Source organism: Argiope bruennichi, chromosome 8, assembly GCF_947563725.1.
Source record: "Argiope bruennichi chromosome 8, qqArgBrue1.1, whole genome shotgun sequence".
Classification (NCBI taxonomy): Eukaryota; Metazoa; Arthropoda; class Arachnida; order Araneae; family Araneidae; genus Argiope; species Argiope bruennichi.
Window position 1 is genome coordinate 54,850,696 of NC_079158.1, and position 27,159 is coordinate 54,877,854.

The 27,159-nt window shown below is 28.0% G+C and overlaps 1 protein-coding gene across 1 annotated transcript; it reads right to left on the minus strand.

Annotated features, from left to right (window-relative positions):
- Positions 1 to 27,159, minus strand: LOC129980636 (insulin-like growth factor-binding protein complex acid labile subunit). Its single transcript, XM_056091016.1, has 5 exons — positions 27,012 to 27,159; positions 23,285 to 24,456; positions 18,377 to 18,630; positions 6,303 to 7,431; positions 1 to 2,350 (listed from the first exon to the last, which is right to left on the minus strand). The coding sequence occupies exons 1-5, from the start codon at positions 27,018 to 27,020 to the stop codon at positions 2,065 to 2,067; spliced, it is 2,850 nt and encodes a 949-aa protein (XP_055946991.1). The 5' UTR covers positions 27,021 to 27,159; the 3' UTR covers positions 1 to 2,064.

Sequence of the window (27,159 nt, forward strand, 5' to 3'; positions counted from 1 at the left end):
TTCAATAAAAACCGATTTTTATTAGACGTAGATAACTACACAACACTGACTAGAATTTGCATTGTACATATTGTTGGCATAACAGACAATGAATATCGTTAATATCTCACAAATTTATCAAATGTGATTATCAATCTTATCGTCTATGTGCCATTTTAAAAAGGAATAAATGATAATGAAAACATTAATAAAACAATATGTTAAAATCGATATGGATAATGGTTAGAAAATTTATCAAACATAATTATGGGTCTTATCAGCTGTATTTCTTTGAGAGAGAAAAAAAAATGATAATGAAACTATTAATAAGACATTATGTTAAAATAACAAACTTTTCTGAAACTTCATTTTAAATTTATTCGTTTTAAATACACTTTAAAAACCGATGAAATAAAGGATCATAGTTGTGAAATTACAAATCAATTATCATTGTTCGGATTTCGATTTCACCGTTGAAAACTTCATAACAGGACATAGAAATGAAACAGTTACCTTACATGTAATAAAAGATTACCAATAAATGCTGCCATTAGATAAATATGACATCTGTATTTCAAACTAAATATAAAAACGTTATCCCTTGTTCTGCATTGTTTTTATTTATAATTTATCGAATGTGGCCAGTTTTTATTAAATTATTAAATATGCTCACGTGATCAAATAAAAAAGAATTCTATTATACAATATTTATCCAAAGTTTTTAATTCAAGTTTTATAAATGAAATTAATGAAATTCGCATTATGAATTTTAATAATACATATTTTAAAATATTTCTTTAATAAATAGCTATTTTTATCTATGTTAAACAGAATAAAGAAATTTATTTTAAAGTTATCTTACAACTGAAAGATTTTATTTAAATATATACGGAAAGAAATCATACACACAGACAAGTATTAAAATTCCAAGGATATCATAATAACAAAACAAAAAAAAGTGTGAAAGTCAGTTTACGAGAACTATGAAAAATAGGTATTAGCGCTCTATAGTTTTAGTTTAGATTCAATTTGTAGATTTCATCAAATGCGGTTAATAAGGGAAATAGGTTTTCATGGTTTAGGGTATTTTCAATAATAAAAAGAATGGAGTTTGTATCTGTGCTATTTCTGACAGAAATTTTAGATTTTTTTGAAATACATACATTTTTAAATGTTAAAATACCCCAAACATTTTTTTTAAATGCATTACAGAATAAAAATATTTATGTAAAGATAATGTAAGAAGATATGAAGACGTTTGATCAACAATGAAATATTACAAATATTGTACCAATAAAATATTGAGAAAAAATAATTTTTTAAAATAATGAAAGGTTAGGATTTGCTCCATATAGTTTTGCGGATTGCGGTCTCGATCGAAGAAAAAAATGGTACACAAAGAATTTTGAAAATTTAAGAAAAAGTTTCAGAAATAAATTTTGTACAGTTTAAAAAAATATTTTGTTAAAAATTTTTTTATAAAAAGTTCAGTTTGTTTGCAAATACCTTTTTTTAAAAATTGGTAAAAAGAAATAAAGAAAAAATTAAAATTTTCTTTTTACAATATATTATGAAATGAAAATGTTTATCTAAAGATAATGTGAAAAGAAATGGAAGTATAGGCGCAATAGAATAAAATCTTAAATATAGTAATATTAAATACACGATAGTTTTAAAAATAATTAAAAACGAGGATTGCTGTGTATTGTTTTACAAATTGTGGCATTGATTGAACACTCATAAATAATAAAGAATTGCATAATTGGAAATGATTTTCAATAATGAGATGAACCAAATTAAAATTTCATCAGCTTCTGACATAAATATTAAAAATCGTTTTCCTTTGAAAGTATTCCTACATTAGAATTTGTGAAAAAGAAAGAAGAACTCAAACATTTATCTTTAATATATATATAAAAAAAATTGAAAATCCTTATCTAAAAATAATATGAAAATGAATGAAATAACATAATAAATCGAAATTCCAAATATATTATAATGATAAAAAATATATGAAGGACAGTTTCAAAAATAATGTTAACAACAGAAATGAAATGAAATCAAGATCGTCAAAATGAAACAGAATTATATTTCTCTGGGGTTAGCACGAGCCCGCACGTAGTAGACAGCTCCTGGACCCCTCCGACTACCTTTGTACCATGTCTTGATACTCTTCCACTTGAACATAACAGCCAAGCCGAATGCCAGAATGACCAAGAGACCAGCGGCTAATCCCACAGATATGGTCTTGACCACGTGTGCGTGGTGGATTTCACTTTTGGCGATTTCACTGTTATAGTAATTGCATTCAAATTGACTTTCTTCCATATTGTATATTAAAGCATTGCGGAATTTGGCAGGCTCTGCACATCTATTAAAATAATGAAGAAAATATATTAATTTAAATACCATTTATTCAAATAAAATATTTCCAGTAGAGTGTGCTCTTTTAATTCTTTGAAGTTGGGACTCACTTATTTATTTATACGTTTTGTTCATATTTTGAATATATATATATATATATATATATATATATATATATATATATATATATATATATATATATATATATATATATATATATATATATATATATATATATATATATATATATATATATATATATATATACGCTAATCGTTCCAATGCCATTTGTGGTTTTTCAATTCGCGGATCAATTTGCGCAAGGAAAAAGTGGGTGTTGCCATTCGAAAATTTCAAAATTCTCTCACTGTAACCGTAACCGTGAGTTCTGCGTTATTTAGAATCATCACAATCTCCAGCGCATACCTTGAAACAACCATGTCTGAAATTTTGGTTCGATTGGTTGAGCGGATAGGCCGCTAGGGTTTCATATATAGGGGAAGTTTTTTTTGGACCACCCTGTATATATATATATATATATATATATATATATATTTAAAAATCAAGAATATGAAAAAGTAAATTCTTAAATATAAAGATTTTTCATTCGGTATAAAAATATCATTTAAAAAAAATTTTTAAATTATATTTTAATATATTTATTATTTTTTTTAAAGTTGCAGTTAAGAATATTTGCAATACCCTTTCAGTAATAATATATTCGACAAAAAAAAATCATTCACAAATATAAATAAATTGAAAAAAGTGATCTGAAAGAATAATAATTAATACAGAACTAATAACAGCCTGCAGAACAGATAAATATAAAAATAATGGTAAGAATTTCAAAAAGTATTTAAAATGTAATTGTAGAACCTTATTTTTGGGGGGAAGGGAGCTGTATTTAATATAAAAGAGTGCACCTTTTTATTACATTTTTTATGAATTTAAAATAAGTGCAATTATTTGATCATTGCTACTTGATTTATTTATTATCATTTTGTTACTTTAAAAAGTTTTAACTATTTTAAAAGAAAAAGTAAATGATTTATATTATAATAAAGGTTGATGAGCAATTTAATTCTTAGAGTGGAGCACGATTCGTTTTATAAATAGTTAAATTGCAATTGTATAGTTACATATTTTTTAATTAATTCATTAGATATTTAATCGATTTTTTGCTGCAAAAATATAGACTGTAGATGATATATTGTATGATTTTTATGTATGAAATTTCATTTCTTTCGATTCTAAAATCTCTATAAAACTACTTTTTTAAATTTCCTTTACGCAGCAGCTATAAATTATGTGTACTTGTACGCAAGTAATTTTGAAATCACAAATAATATCAACATTTGATGTCATGAGAAAAGAGCTTGTTTATTATTTAACCTTTGTACCATCTATTATTTTATATTTACTGTTCTTCATTACTGTGTTACGAAAATAGAAAATATTTCCTAACATTTTTTTAAAGATTAATAAATGATCAGTCATACACAATTTAATCGGAAAAAAGGCAGTTCTTTAAAGTTTAGAAGAAATAGAAAGAATAATATCCAGATGTTTTGATAACAATTGAATGGCTTTTGGGTTCAAAATCCAAGTAAGTATCCATTTTGCTTAATTTAAAATGTTAAATGTTGGATGCAAATTGGCAAAAAATAAAACGGTAAACTGGTAACCTGGCGGCAGTTTTTGATTATAATTTTCCTAAATTTGACATAATCAAAATTTTTAGTGAAAACATGATGGAAAATTAAGTTTGAAGGAATGATAAATATCATTATAAATATCATTATTATATCATTATAATTTGGGAGAAAAGTCATTCAATTATCAAAATACTTTTCAGTTGGATGAAGTCAAATAAGGTTAAAAATATTTAAAAGAAAGGCTATTGAAATTATTGTAAAAAGAAATATTACATTTTTAATAACTTTTTTGAAAAATATCATATGATTATTTTTAGGTAAACTTTGATTTTCACATTTAAATCAATATTAAAATTCTTTTTTGTACATTTTATACCTAGAAACCTATTTTGTTTGAAAATTAATCAAAATATTTTGCAAAAACACTTGACTTTTTCTGAATATGAAGAAAAATTCTATTCATTTATAACAAATTTTAGATTTTTAGATAACTGTTTTTTTTTCAAATAATGAAGCATTAAATTTGATTATATATATAAATTAAAATAAACACACATTTTTTTAAATTTCTGGACAGTTTAAATTTAAAAATTTCAGTGAAATTATTCATTTTTTTTATAAAATGGTGAAGTGCACCAAAATTTCTTAAAAATTTAGTAACTTGGATTTTCAAATTATTTTGGAAATACATCGTAAACATCTGTTGATTTTTAACAAATTTTTCAGGTATTAAGCAAGCATTTATTCCTATCTTAAACGTAAAATAAAATTTAAAAAAAAACTAAAGCCTTAATTTTTTTCAAGAACACAAAGTGCATGATGTTACAATCAAAGAACTACGCTTATAAGAATTTATTTCATATTGAAAAATGACGATGTAGTAGCATATTATACAGTAATTAGAGTGGAATTATAATTTAATTTTTTAATTAAATAATAGCTAAATTGATTTCTGGTGCGGAACCAATTTTCTGGATAGATGTTAATTATGGAAACAAACATAACTATGAAAAAAAAAACTTCAATTGTGGAAATGCATTATTTTAATACTTACAACTGCAAGCAACTTTAGTAAACATAATATTTTTAGTTGTATTAAATGATTTATGATGTTTATTTATCTAAAATTTTCAATCAATTAAAAAAAATGGAAATATTAAAATCCTTAAACTTTTTATTTACTTTAAAGAACGAACAAGCTTTTCTGAGTCGAGAATAAAAATATGGCAGTTTTCCATTTAATAGAAATTTGCTTAGGTATGAAAAAAACGCTGATAAAAATTGGTTATTTTTCAACATACAATTTTTGTGTCTTAGTTATCTTTATAGAAGAGAATTGGTGATATATTAATATAGGGAATGTAATTCAATAAGCACCAAAAACGAAGAAAATAAATATAATTAATTTTCGATATCCAAAAACTGCATCAGAAAATTTTTAGTTAATTTATTTTTCACTATCGATTTCGTATCATTAAAAAAAAACATTTTGAATTGCGTTTTGAGAAAAATTTTGAATCGTTTTCCTGGCGCATTTTTACATTACATGCAAATAAATATGTACAAAGACCGACAAAACAAAAGAAACACATCAAATTTTAATTAATAATAACTATACAATTTAATATAATTATATTATTTTTCAAGTTATAGATAATTTTTTTAATTTCCCCTTAAGTTTTTTGTGTTCTTAAATTTGATAATAGATTGCAATATTTTAGTTCTCTTTTGTTCTAAATTTCATCTGAACGTCCATATTTATATTAACACCAATTTTTTAAAAAGTGTTGTTTCATACCAGCATAAGCACTGTGTATTCAGGGTCTATAGAAAAGAAACAGCTGGAAATTTTTTGAATCAAAAATATTTTGGATATTAATGTTTTGTTTTATGAAATGTAAATGAAAAAATATTTTTTTATAGATAAATATGCAAAGATTATTTATAAAAACATTTCATAAATAAAATATTTTTTAAAAATGAAATTAATATTTGTAATTTTTTAAAATATGAAATTAATATTTTTGATTTTTAAAAATATAACATTAAATTTTTTAAATATTTGATAAATAAAATATTTTAACTGCATAAAAATTGACGAATTCGATTCGAGTTTTTTGAATTAAAAATATTTAGTTTTCTTTTACGATATATGAATGACAATAAAATATTTTTATGAATAAATATGCAATAATTAATAAAAATTTTAACTGCAAAAAAATTCTATTAGAATAACAAACTTTTGACTAGTATTGAAGAACAGGTAATAATAAGTATTTGTCAACTATTTGAAAAGTTATGTACCTCAAATCAGCTGCATAGAGTCTTTGTAGCTCACAACTCGTTATCCACTTCATGGTACAATCACAATTCCATGGATTTCTCTGCACATTAAATTTTGCGATTCGAGCACAAGGTATCATATCTTTATCCAATGAATGTAAATGGTTTCCTTCCAAATCCAATTCTTGTAAAGTTGGTCTGGATTGATTGAAAAGTCCTTCAAATGCTTTTGGATGCATTGTTGTCAAATGGCGATTGAATTTCATCTCTAGGGTGCGAAGATTAATTAAGTCCGAAAATGCACCTTCACGAACTTCCTTCAGATGATCCATATTATTCAACTCAAGTACCTCCAATGTCTGTAACTTTTTAAACGAATTTTTAGCCAGAAATTCCAGAGCATTTTCATTCAGCCTTAAATGCTTGAGACTTTTAGCACTTCTTAAGGCATCTGTCGGTACTTCATAAAACTCATTGGCAGAGAGATCTAGGAATTCCAACTGCCCTGTGGTGTGGAAGAGATTTGGAGGCAAGATGTACACATCCACATTCGACAAGTCCAACCATCTCAAGTTGATCATTCTGTTGAAGTGTATTGGATCTATATGAACAAGTGGATTATCGGCCAGTGACAGCTCCTGCAATCCAATAAAGTTGTAGAACAGTCCATCTGGCATGAAATCCATGCCATTACCACTCAAATTCAAAGATTTTAAATGATCCAAGCCATAAAATCCATTGTCATCAAGCCTCTTAATTTTATTATTTGCCAAGTTAAGGTATGTTAACTTGCTCAGTCCACCAAAAGCGTACTGGACTACTGATGAAATATGGTTATGACTTAAGTCCAAGACTTGGACTGAGTCATGGGAAAGTTCGAAATCGAGTGCTGTTATGTTGTTAGCACTGAGATCCATGTGAGTTATATTTTTAGGCCAATCATCTACTGGAGGCACTATAGAAAGATACACTCTTGAACAATCCACTTTGTAAAATCCTTCTTCTTCAAAATTTTCACATACGCACACGGCTGCGCACAGAGGATTAACTGCATTCGTTAGACTGATGTGCAAAAGTACTAGTAGAATGATTGAAGTTGTGGTCATGGTTTTGCTCAGAAACTTCAAAGCCATCTTCGTTAAAAGTATGCCTAAAATTTCGAAAATTTTATTAGAATGAAAAATTATTTCAACAAAAATAGATAATAGATACAGATTATTTATTCATTATGAATAAGCATAAAGAAAGTGTATTTTTTATTCATTCAAAAATAATTAATTCGTGTAAAAAATGCTTATTTTCTTGGCAATTACTTAACTTTAATAAATTATTAAACATAAATTCGTAGATTTATTCTTTCAAGTTTTTGTGTTAAGAAAAAAAAAAATTTAATTAGCTTCAAAAATTTTCAAAATGTCTTAAGTATTTTGTTATTTACTTTTATGAATAGTTAAAGAATATTTAATTGCATAACTATTTTTAAGCTATTCAAAATCGTTCTAATGTATATGCATCAAAAATTAATACAGAAAATTAAAGGACAATAATATACAAATTAACTCCAAAATACTCTTTGAATTGCAATATTTGTACTCTAATTATTATTTTTAATGAGAATTAGGGGAAAAAATTATAGTATTTAGAAAAATATTCTGTTTATTCTTTTTCTGTAAATATCATATAAATTTGAGCTAGATAATAATAATAAGCTAGTTAATAAGAGAGTTATATTTGAGCTTAATAATAATATTTTTAACATTCATATTAGGAACAATAACACTGTTTGCGTCAACCATAAAGCAAGGATGGCAATTATCATTTAAATAAACAATCATCGCACAATATTTTATAATTTTATTATAAATAAATAATTATGGTAATCTAAAAGCAAAGCATAAAATTGCAGCAAATTTTATAACGGACTATAAAAAAATTCATATTATTTTATACGAAAGAAGAAAAAATATAAAATGCACAATAATCTCCATTTTATCATATATTTTTTTATATTGAATGAATCGATTAAGTAGCTTATTTTAAATGTTTTAACTTACATATTTTATTCTGTAAATTTTTTTCCGTAATTTAATGTATTACTTGTAAAAAATTTTAAGTTTTTTTTTATTTATATCTAAATTATCTATATCATAAATTTATATTATTTTATATCTAAGAATTTCATGTAATTTTCTTATTTTAAAATAAAAATCAACTTACAAAAGAACAAGACTTATAATTTAAAAAAAAAAAATTCTCCATAAACATTTACTTAATAGAATCTATGTTGCAAAAATGCACCAAAATGAGGATTTTAAAGTGCGAGAGAAATAAGAATTTAAAAACTTTAAAATAATTCAGAAAAAAAACTAGAATCAAATATAACTTGTGATATTCCAGAACATTTCTTTTAGTAGCAAGACAAAAAAATGCTTAAATATGAACTACTCTTAGCCGTCATTTGAACAAATTTTAACGGAGTTTATAATTAAGCTATTTTAAATATCTAAACAACTATTCCAATAGTATTGAATTTAAAAATGAAAGAATACTAAATAAAATTGTTATTTTAATTAAATTCCATTATTTATTTTTAGTATACAATAAAATGGCACACTATATATGAGTCTTATGACAAAACAAACTACGTACCTTATTTTCTGTTAAAAGAAACTGCTCTATCAGTAATCAGAATTCTCTACATAATCTGATTCCAAGGTACAAGACCATCGCGTTGTCATGGTGCCACTGATATCAAGAGTTAAAAAAAATACCTGAGATTGAATCCTTCTTTAGGAAAGCTTCTACGTTGCCCACTTTGACTTAAATATTGAGAAATAAATCAAATCCGATTTGGAATGTGTCATTCTTTTTGAATAAAAATTCTTGAAATCTAATGACGCAATGAAGGATCTTCTTTAGAGCAATAGCAATTTTACGCAGCGGAAAATATTTACAAGAGTTGTGACTAAGAATTGATAAGGAAGGTTCATTAATGCTGAACTTTGTTCTTGATCTTTAGAGAGGAAAAGGAAATTCGAATACGCTTGTTGTTGTTTCTCAGACCTACGAAGTATCCTCCGTTTCCTTCTTCACATTCTTATATAAACGGACTAAACTGTCTCTAATTTAACTTGAGATATTCAAAATCTAGAAATAACATATATAGAGAAGGAGCGGAATATTGACAAAAAGATTCAAAAACATAAAATTGCTAATATTATTATGAAATTCCAAAAAAAACTGTTAATAAGCGTGAAGAGATAACGAAAATAAATGATATATTTTACTGGTTAGACTGATTTTTAATAACAGGTAGATTGTTCTTATTGCTCATATTATGTGTAACTATAAGATGAGAAAGTGTATTTCAAAACCTAGTTTTAAAGAAATTAAATATGGTTAAACGTTTTTTATTTTCTCATACACAATGTACACGAAGAGAAAATACTTTTATCTCCAAAAAATTCGAATTCGAGTTTTGACGAATTTCCACTTCCCTGAATCGAAAAACACACCTCTGATATTATGTCTTTCTACCTAATTGCAAACACGATAGTTCAAAAATGCTTTTATCTAGATGGCTAAAACTAACATTCACTTCAAATTCGTACATTTCTATTATATTGTGAATGAAATCCATTCATAGAAAATTTGTCTGTCTGACATACATTGAAGGGAGGGGGTTCCGAGTTTGGGGTGGGTGGGTGGGTGCAGTATCGAAAATGTTTGACTGTCCAAACGTAAATTGACTCGATAAGTACAAAACGAAGAGAGAAGAGAGCTATATAAATAAAATTTGGTACATAGTTTTAAAAATCGTAAATATAGATATGTATCACAATAGGAATAAAAACTGGGCAGGGGTTGACCATCTATCTGTCTGTACTTTCACAAGCACATAACTGTAATAACTCAAAAACGCGTTGACTTAAATATATGAAATACATGTATGATTACAGCTGTAGCTTTCTGTCAAATTTTGACTAAAATCTACTGAAAACAGCGCATCTTACAACTTCAATTTTTGGCTACTTATTGTTTAATTTATTTAGAGGAAGTCGGTCAGTCTGGTTGTTGCAATAAAAAGCGTTAAGAACTAGGTAGATTTGTATATATATTCTTATTAAAATTTTGTATCACGTTTTTTATTTTTATCAAATTTTAAACCATATCTATGAGGGATTGATCTCTTTTGGTGCATAAAGATATAAAGACATCTGTTTAAAAATAAAATGACTCAAATATATGAAATCAAAGTATGTGACTACAATTGCAGTTCTGGGTGAAGTTTGTTTTCAATAGGTATGAAATAAGGCATCCAAAATATGTAATCTTACGATGGATTTAGTAAAAATATTATATTCATGCCAAATATCAATATTTATTGCTATTGTACAAATAAAATTTGATAAATGAAGAGGATATTTGATACAATTCTGTTTTGATTTTGAATGAAATATTCAGTTACACTTGATTGTTTTCATGTATCATTTACAAAGTGATAAGCAAGAAAATCAAAATATGAAGTGTTATAATTACATCAAAAATGTTTTCAAAGTATATCATATAAATATTTCTAGACAGGATTTTTTTATATAGGCCATTAATAAAATGCTAAGTAAGGGAGTCAATTCATGTGCTGTTATTGACACATATTTATTATAAATATGCTACTCAATATTGCTGCTCATTATTGTTTTATAAATCATTTATAAATTGCTAAGTCAGAGAATCAACTCATATGATATTATAGTCACTACAGAGATCACTTTAAGCATAACCAGACAAACTCCCTGAAATTTTCTTGTATAGCCGAATGTATATTATCTCCTGAATGTTTATTTTGGACGCATTCGGATGGCCACAAAGCCTTGCGTGACATTGGCGAACAATAATAAAGAAATGCAGATATTTGGCATGAAATTAGCATGTTACTGAATCTCTCGTACGAATACGTAATTTGCATTCTTTTTTTATTCAAACTGAAATCAAAACCGAAATTTGGCACAAAAATGCATTTGTAATCACAAAATCGTATACCAGATTTCATTGATGTAAGCCATTGCATTTATGAGTCATTGGATTTATATGCCAATGAAAGTACAGATCAATAAAGGTCAATTCTTTGAGAGATGTGGTTCAAAATTTGAATAAAAATATATGTTAATATTTTATACCCTATTTTATCTGTACGTTTTTAAATTAGCGAGTTTACTTATACTTCAACAGCCAGACAGATCCTGTCTGAATGAATTTCGTTCAAAATTGGTTAAAAATCTACAAATTTACTCTAAAGTCTACGTACCAAATTTCATTTATCAGCTCAAAGTGCTGTTGACAGACAGAAGGACATACATAATATCAAAAATGTATATTTTTTGAACTAAAAGAGATCTAAAATGTGAATATTCATCAAGATCTAGAGTTCAATTTTTTGACAATTACAATATTTTTCTATACTTCGTATAAGAAAGAAAAAAAAAAAAAATGCCGGCGTCCTGGCATACGGGTAGCGCGTCTTCCCCGTGATCTAGGAATCCCGGGTTCGAGTCCCGGTTTGGGCATGGTTGCTCTATCTGTGAGATGTGTGAATGTGCTCTCCTGTAAAAAGAGGTTGTGCAAGCGAATGAGTGATGCATGAGTAGCTAAGTCGTACTCTCGCTCTAGTTGGCGCTACTATAAAAACAAGAGACGCTCCCCCTCAGGCTTAAATTGGCTGTCTAAGAACAGTGGGGTTGTCTGTGGCAAGTGTCATAAGAAACAACAACAAGAAAAAAAAATGCCACTGAATATTGCTCCTGGTATTATTTGCAAATGTCGTTTATGAAGTGTTAAGCTAAGAAATCAACCTGCAGGGTAACTAAATATATTAATATCTAAAATAATTTATTAATATCTCTATGAATTTATTGATATCTAATAATTAATAAGCAGGTATCTAAATATCCTACTAATTATTATGTTGGATCATTCAGTAAATTTATCTGTAATATCATACTCTGTGCCTGAATCATTAACATTTTGAGCAAAACTTTTGAGGGATAAAATTCTTATTAATGTTTAGATATCAATTTGGAACAAACACAGATTAAGAAACAACAACAACATTTTTTTTCTATTCTTATCTTGTGACTTTTATACATATACTACTGTTAGAAAGTTTTATAGTTCATATTGTAGTTACATGTTTTGCAGTTTCCTCTCTTGTTTTCAATTTACTGTTAAATTACCTTTAAAACAATTAATGAATTCTTTTATTTGCAGTCTAGAAGTGAAAATAGAAATTGCATATCGTAAAAAATTTCAAACAACGCAAGCAATCCTAACCACTGCTTCACTTTCATTTCTTGAAACTGGCTTACTTGCAGATTACTCAGATAAATTCTTTGTGAAGAACTCACCATTTTATCTTCGTCTATTTTAGTTGCGGCAGATGTTCGCTTTTATCATCAAATTGAACTGATAAGTCAACCTTGCACAATTTGAATTCCTTCTAGCTGTATTGAGAGCTACATATCAGTTTCGAAAAAAAATAATCGGTTGTTTTATCTATTGTTTGTTCCGTTTTACTGTAGATCTATTAAATTGTTCGGTCTAAGTTAAAATGTTAAAATGTGTTCTCTGCGTCAAGGTATTATGTAACTACGTTTTTGATCTTTCACATTAAGAAAGGGCTTCCATGTTGGCGATTTCCGGGTCAGCAGATCGCAAGATCGATTCTCGATTCAAGCGCATAATACAACTTAAATATTTTCTGAAGTTCTGGGTGGTTGCTATGTCTAAAGTTCCCAATGCCAAGTCCCAGTATGCCTACAGAATAGATTCTTAATCAGTAAATTGAATCGTTTCTGTGCCACACATATATGAAATTGCATTATTTCTAAACTTATAAAATAGAGTTAAGTCATTTGTATAGGCTAATTTGATACAAAAATTACGCAGAACCCATAAATTTCTTAAGTCCTCTATAGAATCTTTTTTAAATAGATATATAATTTAATCATATGTCAGAAGGAAATGAACTATCAAATGGTTAATCAAATCAAATCGTTCATTTTAGAAATGAACCCTCTTGTAAATGCGGTCTTTTAACATTTACAACTTAAATGCAAATAAGTCAAAGAACTCATTTATTTGCCCACACAGACGCACCGATTATATTGTTACGAATTTGTAATGCTGCTTCCCAGCATAGTTGATTCCATCATCAAAAAGACCGTTTTACGATCATCTGTATTGGACGGAGTCCGAGTGTCGCGTCGGAGGTTCCTGAGCTTGGCGACCATTTAACGACTTGGTGACGAATTTGGCGACTTTGGCGCCAAAATAGATTATACCTGAATCATCGAGAATTTTCCCGATCCGTCCATTAGGAACCGAGATACGCCTCGAACGTTCCTGATTGGTTGAGAGGCTTCTAGCCCCGCCTCCTGAGACTTATAAAAGGAGGCAGCCGCAGCTGCCAGAGAAGAGCAGTCGGAATCAACGGAGAGTAGTCGGAAGCGACAGAGAAGAGTAGTCGGAATCGACGGTGAAGAACTGGTCTTCCAGGGATTAGCAGAGCAGCGACGGAGTCAAGCTAGTGTTGAACTAAGCTGTGCGCTACTGTCTGCAGTAGAGTCTTGTTGTGTGCTGCTGTTTGCACGTCTCGCGGCTGAAGATAATTGTCGACTTTGTGCTGTCCTGTCCTGTCTTCTTGTAAATAAACGTCGTTGTTGTTTTTTTCTGCTGCCGCCTGCTGATTGAGCATTCTCCACACCATATAACTTCCACTATCCAAACGAACCACGAGAAATTTCGTAACAATATTAAATCCTTAGGATTTAAGATAACGAAATGAAAATGTTTGGAAAGTAATGTTTGATTTGTCATAAGAATTTGCTTCTAGAAAATCCCTTCATTTTCTTCATTCGTTCTCTTCATTCAAAGACATTATTCCATATCAAATAAATTTATTCAATGTTCATGTCATGTCCATTTGGATGATATAAAGGTAATTACGCTGAATGCATATGCCCGATTTCACGGACTTTATTCACTATCAATGTTTGTAGATTCTTCAGATGCCACGAATTGTGAACGCCCTTGATATACGTAAATTGTATTAAATTTAAAAGATGCCTTAAATACTTATTTTATGTCTGAACTATTAATAAAGCGGAGTGTGTTGATATCTGTTGGCACTCTACAGAACAGATTGTTTCGGTAGAGCTAATGAATTTGACACAAATATACTTTAAGGACTTGAGGAGTTCTTCAAGTTTAATTAATTATTGATTTTGCGATATGTTGGCGTAATTTCTCAAAATTCTAAGAAAATATTGAGCAAAAATAACTTTTTCTCCAATTAAAAATTCAAAATTCGTCTTTTTTAACGATACTAATTATCAAACTTTTAACTTTTATTATACAAATTTAGCTAACTTTATCCGAATTTTAACAATTTTATTACAATATTCCCCAATGTTTCAATGAAACTCGAGCCATTTTCAAAGTTTCATCTTGAAAGTTTGAAAGTTTCATCATGGCGTCAAATGAAAATGTCGGTGAAATCTAAGAACTATCCTTTTAGTTAGCTGAGGAATAAAGTACGCGTGAGAAATAAGAAAAGGAAGTTATAGAATTGCCAAAGATAACGCGAATTTTAAAATAGATTGATTACCTTGATATTTAAGTTCATAATGGCCCTATGTTGGCATGAGACTTGAATCTGTTAGGAAGATTCATTTACTCAATTAACAGAATAGGTACTTTTCCGTTAGCCGGGCGCAAGCGAAAAATCGCTAAATAATGTAGAATTCCGCCAAATATCCTGTGCCAAATTCGCGCTTGGTTCACAATTGGCGATATTTGCGCCTGGCTAACGGAAAAGTACCACAGAATAATGTGAACCTGAAAGTAGGTAGAAAGTAGTAGGAGATTCTGATTTATAGCAACAATGGCTTTTACACCTGTTCCCAGATGAAGTTTCAGTTAGTTTACAGTAACAAAGCAGTTCTGATTACGTGATTTAGTCCATATTCGAGATTCTAAAGTTCCAGTGAAAAGAAGAGGTACAAAATGGCGGACAGAATTATGTGAAACTATTAAAATAACATTATTCTAATGTTTATCACAAAAATCTTTGTTGAGAGGATCTTTAACATCAAATTATATGTGAGAATTTTAATTGAAATTAAAGACCACCAATATATAACTGGTGACTGTTTGATCGTCAAAGGAAGCTTGAGATAAAATTGATCTTATTATATAACATGTACAATTGTCTAATTATTTTAAAAATCTTCATTTTTTCTTTTAAAGTAATCAATATTTTTCAAGTAATGGTTGTCCATCAAGAACAGACGTATTTTAAGACAGAACTAAATAATTATTCTTTCTATTTCCAATAATTATAATCCTAATATTAATATTTATGTTGATTTTATAATCTTTAAATATAAATTAATGGAATAACATTTTATAGATTAAAATTATCATTGGATATTGAGATTGTTTAAATCTATATTTAAAAAAAACAAGAAAATATTTTAATTTAATATTTCAATTTATTATATTTATTTAAATTATTTAAATAAATATTTAAAAATAATAATTTTCAAATGCGCCTTTTTTGTTTTTTGAAAATAATTTTATTAGCTACCTGACTTAGCTACCTATGTCACATGATTCCGTATTCGATCCAACCAAGTTTCGAGGGCATTTTATCATTAATCGAATGCAGTTATGCAAGAAAGAACTAACCTCGACTTCTTGGTTTTTGTTACATTATTGAACAAACTTTATTTAAAAAAATGATACTTTCTGAATCTGAATGCGTAATAATCTAATTACAATGCTATAAAAAATTTTTGCAAAAAATCAAAGAGCAGAATGTTAGGTCTTTCGAAAAAAGTAGTCTCAAATTGAATGAATATCTTTCAGTTGGTTCTGAATGGCATTATTAAGTCCAGCTTTGAATAAATCTTCATTTTAATGCTTTATTGATAATTTGGGAAATAATTTTTAATATTTATATAAAGCTTAAAAATATAACTTTTCTGTTGAGAGTTCATGTAAACTCAAAAAAAAAATTCTTAAAATGTAAAAGATCTTCGGTAAAGAGATAATAAAACATTTAGAATGTTTAATATCTTTCAGAGTTCCTTTCATTATTCCATTATTTTTCTTTAAGTATTTTGAAAAATATGTCACTAAGATATTAACTTGATAAAAAAAGGAGTCATAGTAATCAAACAAAGTTTATTTGGCGCATCTATAAAAAAATCTATTTAATATTTTACATAGAATTGTCTCAAAAGCAAGTGGCAACCAAACTGAACAAAAATCTAAAACAATATGATTTTTTTTTATTAATCGGAACATTTAATTTCATTTGAATACATCATAAATGACAAAAAAAGCCTTTAAAACTCCAAATAAGTTTTTTTTTTACACCGTTAAGCATTTTTGGACATTAATTACAAACAGAACAATTAGAATTTTTATCCATTTCATTTTTTAAGATGCATCAAAATGAAAGAAATATATTTGATATGAAAACTTTCAAATGATATAAAATAGAATTTCTTTTCAGTTGTTTCTCATAAATGGCTAAAAACGTGAATGAATGATGAATATGAATCAAGTAGTATTTATAGGATCACTTAATTAGACATTTCAAAGCCTAGTATTGAAATGGGATCTTCTTTTAAATGATTAAAAGGCCCTTTCAATATAAATTCACAGCTCAGCTTTTTAAAATACAGATGCTGCTTGCTTCTATATAACTTGCTTCTCTTCTACTTGCCTCTCTCTACTTGCTTCTACCCTCTGATTCAATAATCGCCAAATCTCTTTAGGCCATGTTTTAAGGGCTAAAATTTATCTTATTTTCTTATACTCAAAGTAACGGTTTCTCGATTATTTATAAAAGCAATCACTTTCATCTGCCAATTTTTTTAGACAGAATTAAAAACGGAAACCTAACTCAATATGTAAAAATTAGGATTCACGTTTCTTATTTAAATAATTATTCTTTTGTAAATCGCCAAACGAAGCAATAAAAAAATTCGGAAAAAGAGGGATGGATTTTAATGAAATCTACAAAATCTATGGATATAAAAAAAAATTAAACTTCGCATTTTCAAAACTTCCTCTGGCCATGAAAATGGAATAAAAAAAAAAGATTTTAAATGTTCATCAGTACTTCCAAAACGGTATTTAAAGTTTGATCCCCATTGACAAAGAATCGTTTACGTTAAAATAATGGTCTATAATCTCAAGTTATCTTAAATAAACAAAAGAAAAACTTGTGTATATACTTTTTAAAATCAGACTTTTTGAAAATATTCATTTCGAATTTTACTCGAATAAAAGGAGAAAAAAAAATGGTTCATCTTTAATTTTTGATCAAACTGAATTTCATGTATTATTCAAGAATATATACTTCCTTAAGCAATTGTATCTTTTTTATTAGGTATAACAGGATATGGCACAGTTGTTTTTTCATCAATTTATAATTTAATATCTTTATTTCATTTTTTTTTCATTTAACTTGTTATCTTTAGGTCACATCTAGACAAAATTTTAAACAAAAGGTTTTCATATGATAATCAAAATATACAGAAAAGAAAAATATTAACAATAAAAAAGCGCTTAACAAACAATCAAGCAAAAATTGTGAAGTTTATTGGATAATTTTTCTAACATAAGATAGCTGTTGTTGATGGCTAATTTAACACAGAATAATGCTTATTTTAATCTAAAATTACGTTTGTACACGTTTTGAATTTTTATAAAATAAAAGAACATGCGATAATGAACTGTGTAAAATATGAAAATAAGTTTCATTTCTGTGTTTCAAGAATGTCTATATTTTCAATTTCGGAGGTTGGAGGGACACTTATAAAAAAGCGATAGTAAAAGCGATACCATTTTTAAATAAAATCAATGGAAACAAAGAAAAACAAGTTTCTAGAAACAAAACAAAAAATGTTTATTTGTAAAAATGAACGTGGAGTTATCATTGAACGACGTGCATTATGTTGTCTTGAAGTATGATAGTTGATGGACAGTGGAAGAAAAAAAAACTCATGGATTGCTCATTACTTATATCCCATCATCTCCTCCTGTGTAATCTATGTCATTTATGTGCTTATTTTTGGGAATAGCATAGAAGTAGGGTTTCCTGTATCCAGCATAGCTCCGCCTCCATAAAAGGAAAGCTACGATCAGCACCAGAATCAGGACTGCTGTGGCAATGGCGCACACAATCAGGACAACATCGGAGAGGTGTAAACCACATGTTAATTCATTATCTTTCAGGTCGGTCAGGTACATGCCTTCGAAATCTGAAGGACCAGCACACCTATTAAAAAATGAATTAATGAAATCCATAGATATGTAAATTTTAAATAATTAATATGTATATAATTATATAGATAATTAAATAACATATGAAACAAGAACAAAATCTGCAATTTAGTTTAATGATTCAATATTAGCATTTTATTTCAGAGCAATTTGAAGGCTATTTTGGGATCAACTTCACAATTTCAAACCTTGGTTACATACATTGAGCTTTTAATGCCTTTCGTCTAAAATTCAATACATATCTGGAGCGTTTAGTACTGCTCCCTCTATCTGCTCTATGTTTTTTTTTTTTGTTTTTTTTTTTGTCTTATCTAGTTGTTTGTGTTTTTGAATTATTCTGTTTGCACACATACAGACGGAGAGAGAAACTTTTCGAGAGATGGATGTTGCCAAAATTTGAGACAATCTCATACCAAATTTTATTTATCTATCTCGTTCTATTTTTGTGTTATTATGTTTGCAAATAGTGTACTTGTAAAAATTATTATTACTAACCGACTTCAACGACCAGCTATTAACCTACAATATTAATAATAAAAATTATAAAAACAAAAGAAATGACTGTTTTAAAATGAAATGAACTTTTACAAAAAAATAATTTAGAGCATTGTGATTCATTTGCTATACTTGCAAAACAGTTATATTATTGATAAAAAAAATTGACAGAATCTCTGCAGTAGATGTGACTGGGAGTTTTGCCAAAGTTTCTTTTGAGGTATCTCTCAAAAATTCAGGAGAATGGGGGAGGCCCCATTAATGACATATCTAGGGATTATGATATTTCATCAGAGATTTCAAATATTTATTTAAAAATTGTTGAAACTGACACAGTAGTTGAAGTTGAAAACTCTGTTATGATTTTTTTTCATAGAAAATTTTACAGTGAAAATGTCTTTTTGAAATATCTTATGAAAATAGAGATTGGTAGGGAGGGGAGGCAGATGACCATTGATGACATTCTGGAGATCATATGCTTTCATACGAAATATTAAGTGGTGAAATCGGATCAGTAGTTGAAGTCATTTATTTTAAATATATATATACTTAAAATTTCTTTTTTAAATTATTTTAAATTCATAGAATATTACCGTTTTTGATTCAAAGAGATATAAAACTTGATCATCAAAATCTCAGGTCATATTTTTTATTACAATTATACTTTCACTTCGCTTACTTCCACAATATTTTTCTTGCTCCAAAAGATGTCTTTGTAAGGAAATGTACGAGAAATGAAGGAAGGAGAACTCTTCATTATTTATATTTTTTAACTCAGTAAACACAGGTATATTGATCTTTAAAAACCAACTCTGTCCATGTATGATTCCAATTTATGCCATTCTTTATCGCATAAGCTCTTCCTATTTTAGATCAAGAAAGAGAGAACAATAAACTAGTATCTGTGTATTAGGGACATAAAATAAAACAGCGAATGGACGTCTTGCATAAAACTTGCTTATCGTAGCTGAAATGTACGCGCCCTAGAAAAAATATCTGTCAAATGTATGTTCTTTTAATTCTGCTTTCTTTTTATTGCTTATTTTATTTGCTTGTTCTTTTATTCTGCGCCAATTCTTCATTTCTTCATTTTATTAAAGTATCTTTAACCACAATAACAGTTGAGGTTATTGTTTTTGTCAGATTTTGCTTAAATTCTGTTTCTTATAAATTTTTTATATTCATTTTAATCTTTTTACCCCAGAAACCAATTTTGAATAATAGATTTAGTTGCTCTTTCAGAGTAATTAATACTAAATGCTTCAAAATGTATTCGAAGTGTGTTTAAATAATTTCATTATTTTTTTGAAGAAATTAATTCAATAAACTATCCGACAGATATCAGATCAAAGGTCTGTCAGTTTAACGAAAACTCTGGATCAGTAAGTGTTAATTAAAAAATATCATTTTTAATAACAAACCTACATTTTTTTATAAAATTTTTTATGAAATATACTAAATTATACTAATAATATGTTTTAAATAATATGGAAACCGAATGAACCAGTTGCCCATCCCCAATCACTGATCCGATTTTGCTACCTTTTGCTTCATATGAAAACTCATAACCTCCAGATATGTCATCAAGAGTCTCCAGTTCTCCTTCTCCCATCATTATCGAGAAAAAAAACTATATAAACGTTTTCTATGGAAAAAATCTCACCACAGTAATTACCAGTCCAATATCATTTGACAGATTTCAAAATGTTTTATTTCATATGAAGGCTCATGACTCTTTCAATCATGAATAACCATTTACTTATTTTCTCCTTTTTCCATAGATATTGAGGGGGGGGGGGGTCAAGGACTCTTTGACTAAGTTCTCAGCGTGAACACCTAGAACGATTTGGCCAGTTTTTGACGACTTCTTGACAGTTTCGTCACTTTAAAGTACGGTCAGATAGAATTATCGGAAACAAATTTGCAGATTTTATAATTTTGTTTAATTTTAATTGGTGAAATTTCGTATATGATCTTTGAACCAAATTTCTATATTTCTATTAAATTTTGTGTGAAATCCATTCAGAGGAAGTCTATCCATCTGATTGTTTGAATATAAATTAGCACGATAAGAACAGGACGAAAAGAGTTAGATCGATAAAGTTTGGTACACAAAATTAACATCTATTACATTTATATTAAATGTTAAAGTGCAGTTCGCAATTTATTTTGCAGTTTACTGTACACCTACTTACAGTTCACATGTTCAGATACATTTATCATGTGATTGTAAAATCTCGTGAACTAACATCGTATATATTTTTGTTGAAATTTAGATTCAACGCGTTCTTTTAAAGGCATTTTAGATCAAATTATTGAAAAAATGGATTTCAACAACAGAAAATTAATGTAGTGTTTATAAATTAAGATATTTTTGAGCCAAGTAGTTCAATTTGTAATTCGCTAAATACGAAATTTAGGATATTGTATTATGAATTATCAAACACATCATAATCTAACATTAAATCAATGCTTTTCAATCATTTTTTTTTATTTTGGCATTTCAGTCTTCTGAGCAATTATAATTGATTATTAATTTATCTGTAATGTTTTAATGTTGCGACTGTAATTTTCATAATACGAAATTTAATGTAATGACTATATTAAGCAACATCAAGCGTTTCAAAATCTAGCGAAATCAAGTGGCATCACAGTGCTCTATAGTGCATACTATTCAACAGTAATGGCTTACGCTTTAATTTTTTCCCCTTGCATATGCAATATGCATTTTCAATTTTCAAAATACAAAATTTAGTGTATAGAATTTATTATAAAATATCAAACGCATTATAATCTGTGTAAATAGAGTGGCATCACAATCTTGTGGTAAATGCTGTTGTAGAAAATCATAAAATACTATTACCTTACACTGTTCTGTTTAATATGTTGTACATACAATATACAAGGGATGTGCAAATGAAAAGGTACGAAGGGACACTGTGGGTATAAATTAAGGCTTTATTCAAAGTTACATCATAGGCCTGAGCACAACGATTCCATTGAATAACGAGACGAAGGATTCCTTACTCCCAGAATTCCTGTTGCCGTGACGAAACCCAGTCCTTCACAGCGTCCGAATTGAAGCGCTTTCTTTTCAGATGTTTTTCAGGGAACCAAACATGTGAAAATCGCAGGGCGACATGTCCGGGTTGTAGGGCGGATGGTCGAGCTGCTCCCACTAGGGCAGTTCCGCGCCTGTGACCCTGAAGACGTGTGGACGCGCGTTATCTTGGAGCAGAACCACACCCTCCGTGAGTAGCCTCGGTCTTTTGCTCTTGATGGATCTGCGTAGTCTTCGGAGTGTCTCACAGTACACATCGGAGTTAATGGTTCCGAAAAAACATCTGAAAGGGAAGCGCTTCAACTCGAACGGCGAACTCAAGAACGCTGAGAAGGATTGGTCTCGTCACGGCCACAGAAATTCTGGGAACAAGAAATCCTTCGGCTCGTTAATCAATGGGATTGTTGTGGTGTATACTTTGAATAAAGTCTTCATTTATACCCACAGTGTTGTTTCGTACCTTTTTATTTGAACACCCCATGTACATTTTGAATTGTCAAAATACAATATTCAGTATAATGTTTGTACTAAGCAATAACAACGCAACATCATCTGTCTAAATCAAATGACATCACAGTCTTCAGACAAGTAAAGTTGGGCATGTCATGTAATTCCGTTACCTTCTTCAGAATTTTTTTTTCCTTCATACCAGATGCGCAATGAATTCAAAACTAAGTTGAAGTAGCACATTTGAGATGCGTCACATTAAAATAAATTGAGTGTGCTTACAAAACGAAAAGAATATTAGTTTAATTTATAAAAAAGAATAGAAAACTTACTGGATTTCTTATCATGTAATTAATTATTTTATATTTTGGAAGTTTTTTAATGGAAATCTTCTAATTAATATAAAAATTAGAAATAAAAATGTTTTAGAATATTAAATAAATAATCACTACATATGAGTAAAAAATTGAGAATTATTTACATATTTAAATACATTTCAACATCAAATTAGTTGCAGGATTTGACTTCATTAATTTTTTTTTATAGGGATTATCTATCGAATACTTATACTTATTTCAGTTTAAAAATTCAAAAATTAGCATATAAAAATCACAAAATTGCGAAAATAAATTAAATAGGAACTAACCTTGCGTGAATTTGGAAGTTATTTTTTAATTTGATATTGACCATCCATTCCATGTTGCAATCGCAGTATAATGGGTTTTCTCTAATATGTAGTTCCAAATCTTCATTCCATTTCAATAGGGATTTTGGTATTGTTTTTAAATCGTTTTGCCTAAGGAACAATTGAGAGAGAGCAACCTTTTCATTATTTACTTTTCTGACAAAAGCTAGTTCACTGATTTCATCCAGTTGAAAATTGTAGCTGCAATGGAGCTCCTGCAAGTGGATCATATCCCCAAAGGCATACTTTTCAATTTTCTTTAGATTCGGCATTCTATCCATATATAAGTTTACAAGTCCTGTCATTCCTCTGAATGCTTCTGGTGGAATTATTTCGATAGGATTTCCACTCAAATCCAAAGATTTGACATGATCTAAAACATGTAAGGCGTCAGTTGGAACATAAGTCAAATGATTATTTGCCAGATTTAGGAATTTCAATCTTGGCATGAAGAAAAAGATGTGATCTGGGATGAACTTCAACAATGTGGATTCTAAATTTAAATCTTCTAACTTCTGTAGCTCCGCAAATTGCTTGGAATCCAATTCTTGAAGCGGATTCGACTTGAGGTTCAGCTCCCTGAGTTCTGTCAAATGTGCAAATAGTTCAGGGAAGACGGTAAGCAAGTCATTAGAGCTCAAATCTAGACTTCTTAAATTGGCAAGACCTTGAAAAGCATTTGATGGAAGATTCCAGAGACGATTGTGGCTGAGGTCCAATCTTTTAAGACTCTTAAAAGCCTCGAAGGCCTTGACGCTCACAAAATCAATGCGATTAAAACTCAAATCCAATTCAAAAATATCCCTTCCATTATAGAAGGTCTGAGCATTTAGACTTGATATCTTATTTCCTTCGAAGCTTGCCGTGTGTATACCTTTGGGAAAAGATATCAGATTTGGCAACTCTGTAATGCCCAATTCATTGCAATTGACATCTTTATCCAAGGCATTGCATACGCATTTTTTCAGGATGGTTTCAACATTTCCTTCAATCGATGTTATGAGGGACATATTACAGACATCTGCTGTGACAATCGGGGGAGGAGTTGTTGAAGAACCATCTTGACTGTAGGCTAAATGAGTGATACTTAATCCAAAGATGAGTGCTTCTAGCAAAGAAATGCTAAGCTTTTTCTGAAAGATATAAATAATATTATTATTTAAAGAATGCCTTTTTGGGTGAAATATATACTGAACAAAGTAATTATCCACAGCAAATTGCACCTAGTAAAAGTAATAATAAATTTATATGGGCTTCAAAGGAGTTTCATTTAGTGGTATTATTTCTTAATAGCGTGGTTTATAGTTGGAACATAGTAGTATTTTATAAAGTTATTAAAAAAAACTAAAAATATTTTACGAGGCTCATATGTACTGGTTCATTTTGCAGTAGTTTTTGGTAATTAAGTTAATTACTAACTTTCCCTTGTTTATTTATAATTGAAAAAAGTAAAAAAATAAATTCTATGATTTATAAAGCATCAAAACTTTTGTAAAATAAGTAGAATCTGCAATTTGAAATGAATTACTATAACTTGTGAATAATTGCAATTTCTTTCCCTCTTCCAGAGAAGTATTTATTATTATTATCCGCACAGCTGTATAAAAATGTAAAGTGTCTTATATTTAAATATAAGGTAGTTGCAATCATACGCAGAGCTAATACTATTCAACGAAAATAACAAATAGAATAAATACTTAAGACCGACTGAAACCTTAGCGATTATCGATAATCGAAAAAGTAGATGGTTTATCCTTATTATTAAATTATCTGTTCTATTCTAAAGTATTTCCGCAAATTTCTTTATTGAAAAAATTGTAGATTGTATGGATTTGCAGCCATGCGATATTGATTTGGGGGGGGGAATGCATAAATTAATTATTTCAAGTAATGGAAATATATCATATTCATTAAAAATTTTTCTAAATGTAGAACCTATTTGAATTTAAATTTCAAACGATGATTCAAGTTCCTATATTAATTTCGTAAAGCACAAAATCAAATTAAAGAGAAAAGAAAGATAATGAATATAACTATTAGCGGTCAAAGTTTTGTGTTATTAAAGCAATAAAATAATTTCATCATCATACTCAAGATCTGCTTCAATATAAATTTCGTTAATATACTTTTTTCACTTCTTTTATTAAAAAAACTAATTTCCAGAAACTATGTACTTTTATGTCATTATTATGGAAGAATTTTTTATATTTTCAAAGAATGTATGAAAATTTAAAAAAAATTTTGAAGATAAGATTAAAATAATTCTGATACATGTCGTGACATTAAATTTTCATGTTAAATTCTTAAATATAATTTATGCTTGTTATCATGAAGGTATTAAAGAAAAGTATTAACATCATCAAATTAGACTTTTTATTAACGGGATAAATATATTTTTAAGATTTTGTTCTGTCACTACATAAGTTTTATATTTTATTGAAAACTATTCATAAAGTAAAAAAAATTACAGAATTTATCCGAAACTAAAATCAAAATTATGAAATAAAAAATGAATTTGCAACAATTATGGTATTAAAGAAATCTTATTAAAATTTGAAAATTATTAATTAAATATTAAAATTTAAATTTATCTACAATTTGAAAAATATTCAAGAATAAATACTTATTTTTATGAAGATCTTAAATTGTTTGGCCATAAACAATCCAAAATTGATCACAAGTCAATTAGTAAATTCAGCGAAAGTTTCAAAATTTATTACAGCTTTAAAAATATTTCTATTTTATATCAATTATTTATGTTCTTGTCAGATTTTAATGGCAGCATTTTTAGAAGGCATAGTAAATGTTCTTGCCTGTTAAATATTTTTTTAAAAATGTTACTTTTTTTTTAATTTATTCAAAAAATCCGTTTAGATGAAAATGTTAGATTCTAAAATTTTGATGAATTCAATTTTCTTTTATTTGTTTATATTACTTTTTTTTGTAACTAAAAAGAAATAATGCTGCATGTAATCATTGATTTCTGAAATTTAAATATATTGATTATCTTTTATCTTTGTAAACATGGAAAATACATCATTTGTATTTGTAAAGTCTTTAGGTGTAAACTTAATCCAGGAATTTGCAGTTGCAATAATAATTACATAATAAACTTAAAAATGGAACATAAAAATTATATACTATCCATTAACTCTTCTTAATTCAATTGAAACAAGAATAATGACGGATATTATGCAATAATATACCATTTTGTAATTATTATACAATATATTTCAGATGTACGCATAGTTAAAAATCAATAACAAAAATAAATTATTCTATAATTATTATACAATGTACAAAGGCTTTTAGAATAGTCCAAAAACAATAATGCCACAAATTTGAAAAATATGATTCATTCAGTTGAAAATTTAATCTGTGGAAAGATAGCACATGAAAGATCAAATTGAAAATCAATTTTCAAGAATAATTTGTTAGTTTTGATTTTTATTAATTCGTACTACTTCTGCTAAAGATATTGAAGGAAATTCAAATTCTCAATGTTTATTGTAAAATTGATGCAACTGTCTCTATGATTATAATGCAATAAAAATATCCAAATATAAAAAATACACATAAAAATTTTAAAAAACACACATAAGAATTAATTTCTTATTAAACAGTTCCAAACAATTTTAACTAGAAAGAACATCAATTAATTTACAAAAGAAAAGAAAACATTACTTACCTTATTCATTGTTACTTTAGGAAAAGTTTGAAATAGTTAGCTTAGTTGTTGAGATGGAATTGTTATCTTAGTGCTTGATGTCAACTGACGACGCGCGATTCTAGGTGCGCCAGGCAAAGCAAAGTTCGCGAGATAAGACCGGAAATTT

Bases quoted from the DNA above. Each gene is read 5' to 3' on its own strand.
- LOC129980636 (XM_056091016.1), bottom strand. The intron at 18,631-23,284 runs GTTAGTTCCTAT...ATTTTTTAATAG, and splicing joins AACTTCCAAATTCACGCAAG to GTGTGCTGGTCCTTCAGATT. The intron at 2,351-6,302 runs GTACATAACTTT...TTATTTTAATAG, and splicing joins CTCTATGCAGCTGATTTGAG to ATGTGCAGAGCCTGCCAAAT.